General features: G+C 43.8%; 1 protein-coding gene across 1 annotated transcript; it reads right to left on the bottom strand.

The window, feature by feature from the left end:
• Nucleotides 1–458: 458 nt before the first annotated feature.
• On the bottom strand, nt 459–2,236 carry LOC115755970 (caffeic acid 3-O-methyltransferase-like). The gene is made up of 4 exons (XM_030695621.2): nt 1,808–2,236; nt 1,271–1,590; nt 1,075–1,139; nt 459–924 (listed from the first exon to the last, which is right to left on the bottom strand). The coding sequence occupies exons 1-4, from the start codon at nt 2,206–2,208 to the stop codon at nt 622–624; spliced, it is 1,089 nt and encodes a 362-aa protein (XP_030551481.1). The 5' UTR covers nt 2,209–2,236; the 3' UTR covers nt 459–621.
• Nucleotides 2,237–2,653: the final 417 nt, after the last annotated feature.

Here is a 2,653-nt window from a genome sequence, read left to right on the forward strand (position 1 = left end):
AAAAAAGTCATAAGAAGAAAAACCCAAAAAACTGCACCATTGAACTTCAAGCGGAATCCATCAAAATTGCCAAATCAGACATTTTTTCATGAAAATGGTACCGAAAGGACGTTGAGTAATCTAGCGTAACCAAGTCATCGGACTCTTAATCTCTGGTTCACAGGAATAAAATAGTTCTCCCGCTATTTTATTTAGGTTTCTAATCAACCTACCAAAAATGATTAGTAGCGGCTCCAAAAATGAAAAATCTTTTGCAAGATAATCACATGAACCATAAGTTGCGACTTGGTAGAGCTTGGGAGAGCTCGAACTAGGTTAATTAATCTAATTAATTAATCCGGTAATCCATTAACCTAAATTTGAAAACTCGTTTTTTTTAGGTCGCAACACTTGGTGGGAATGGAATTGTTGCCAAAAGAGCACATCCTAAATAAAAAAATGGAAATAAAAAAAGAAAGAAGGGAAAATCTCATTTTATTTAGAAGGACCAATTTATTGCTTGTCAACATAAAAAATGGCCTCTTCATCAGTTGCCCAAACACTCCAACCCTAACGTAATTTTTTTGTTAGCACAGTGAAACAATCATCAAACTGAGAAGAAGCCATCGACCATCGCGATCATCACATCTTCTTGTGAAGCTCAATCAACCACTGGTCGTATGCGCGCAGAACGTATTTCGGGGCATGGAACCCCGAGACGCGCGCAAGGTCAGCGAACTCCCTCCGCGTCCGTTCCTTCCCACCATTGGACATCCTCAGGACGTTTGTGTCCATAAAGAATGTGCTCTGCGAGAGCTCGTCGGTACCGGGATATTCCGGCATCACCATCTCAATGATCACCACTTTCCCCCTCGGTGGCAACGCCTCCCAGCAATTCTTGAGCACTTTCACGCAGAACTCATCGTTCCCGCAATGGAGAACCCACTGTTAGCAGTTAAGACTGATCAAAACATCGTACTAAGTTTTCCCGCTACTAGAAACTCTCCTGTCTATGTTATAATTGTCATCAAATGTGGTCAAGCTGATTTTGAATAAAGACAAAATTCGATGATAACGAAAAAAAAATTGATTGACCTTCATGAAATGGACATCTGCTTTAGGAACTGCCTTTAGAATGTCTCCTCCAACATGATCTATACCTGCAAAAGTATTTATACTTGTGTTATCGTACTAAGGAAAAAGACCTTTAACCCCGCAAGTGTGCAACATTGCATTCTCATTAAGGTTCTTATGCACACAAAACCTTCAAAACCGTTGGGATGGATTTTACCAGGAATGGGAGGAGCAGCTGCGATCACATGAGGCAGGTCGTAGTTGATGGCGCGGATGTGGGGGTTCTTGGAGAGTATAATTTTCAAGGTCTCGCCGATGCCACCCCCCACGTCGACAACTGTCTGCGCCTTTGAGAACCCACTGTAATGCTGAGCGATCTTGGGCACGTATATTGCCGACAGGGCCTTCATTGCCTCGTTGAACATGTGGTTGAATCTAGGGTTTCGGCCTTGGCTCATGTAATCGAACACGCTCATGCCGTGCATGTGGGCGAAGAGATCTATTCCTCCTTCCTTAACTACATCTTTAAGGCAGTGCCTACAGAGCACACAACATAATTAGTATCAATGTGCTCTCTCGAGCAATCACAACCATTGAATAACACTGTAGTCGCTCTTCCGAGTATCCAGAAATTTTACTTGTGCCCAATACTATTTGCGGTTGGGCTATTGAAATTGGCTTTTCAGATTCTATTTTACGATCAAGAAAACAACTTATGGGTGAGTCGAAATTCGTGGGTCATGTGCACACAAACCAGTTTTCCAGGATAGTCTTGTCTTGGAGTAGCATATGAACTGGGACAACAGAAGGTCCATTGTTGTCCACAAAGTACTTGCTCCGAGGCCCGAGGCTGTAGAGCCTCCGAGGGAGGCTGCCTTTGTCCTCCACGAGAGTGCACAAGACAATGGAGTAACTGGCGAGGAGCCGTAGCATCCGATTGATCATGTCCGCCGCCGCCGGGTTGTCGATGGAGAGGCGGGCCGCGATGTCGGAGGGAGAGAGCTGGCCTTTCTTGGCCAGCAATTCAAGAATCCCCAGCTCAAAGACGGCTTTCAAGACCATGGGAAGAAAAACCATTGAGGGGACTTCAAAGGACGACAAGACGTCTTCATCTTCATGGGGAGAAGTGAAGACTAGGGCATCCTCCAAACTCATTTTCCTTTTCTGGTGTCTTTTCGTTCTTGCTCAAATTGGACGGAATACGCTTGGAGAAGTTGGAAGGCTTTATTGGCTCTCTTTTTTCTTTTATTTCTTGTTAATTTGTTTGAAGCCAGTAATTTCCTAAGATGCTTTTTGCCCTATGCATATAGGTAAAGATGCACTTGTTAATGCAAGCTATGAAAGGCTTGAAGCAGCCGCCCTCGACGTATAGGATAAGATACACTCCTTAATGCAGTTTTTTCTTTTACATGCATTACTCTCCTGGCATTCCCTCATCCCAGACTTCACAATTTGTATCTCCTCTTGTCAAGCAGGCAAAAATTGACCTCCGTGCAAAAGATGATTGGAGTTAGCTCACCCTCACGGGGTTGCGATCATTTATCCCGCGCTACATCTAAATATTGGCTAGGTAAATGTCCTGTAATAAGAGGAGTCGATC

The sequence above is a fragment of the Rhodamnia argentea genome, chromosome 6 (genome assembly GCF_020921035.1).
Source record: "Rhodamnia argentea isolate NSW1041297 chromosome 6, ASM2092103v1, whole genome shotgun sequence".
Taxonomy (NCBI): Eukaryota; Viridiplantae; Streptophyta; class Magnoliopsida; order Myrtales; family Myrtaceae; genus Rhodamnia; species Rhodamnia argentea.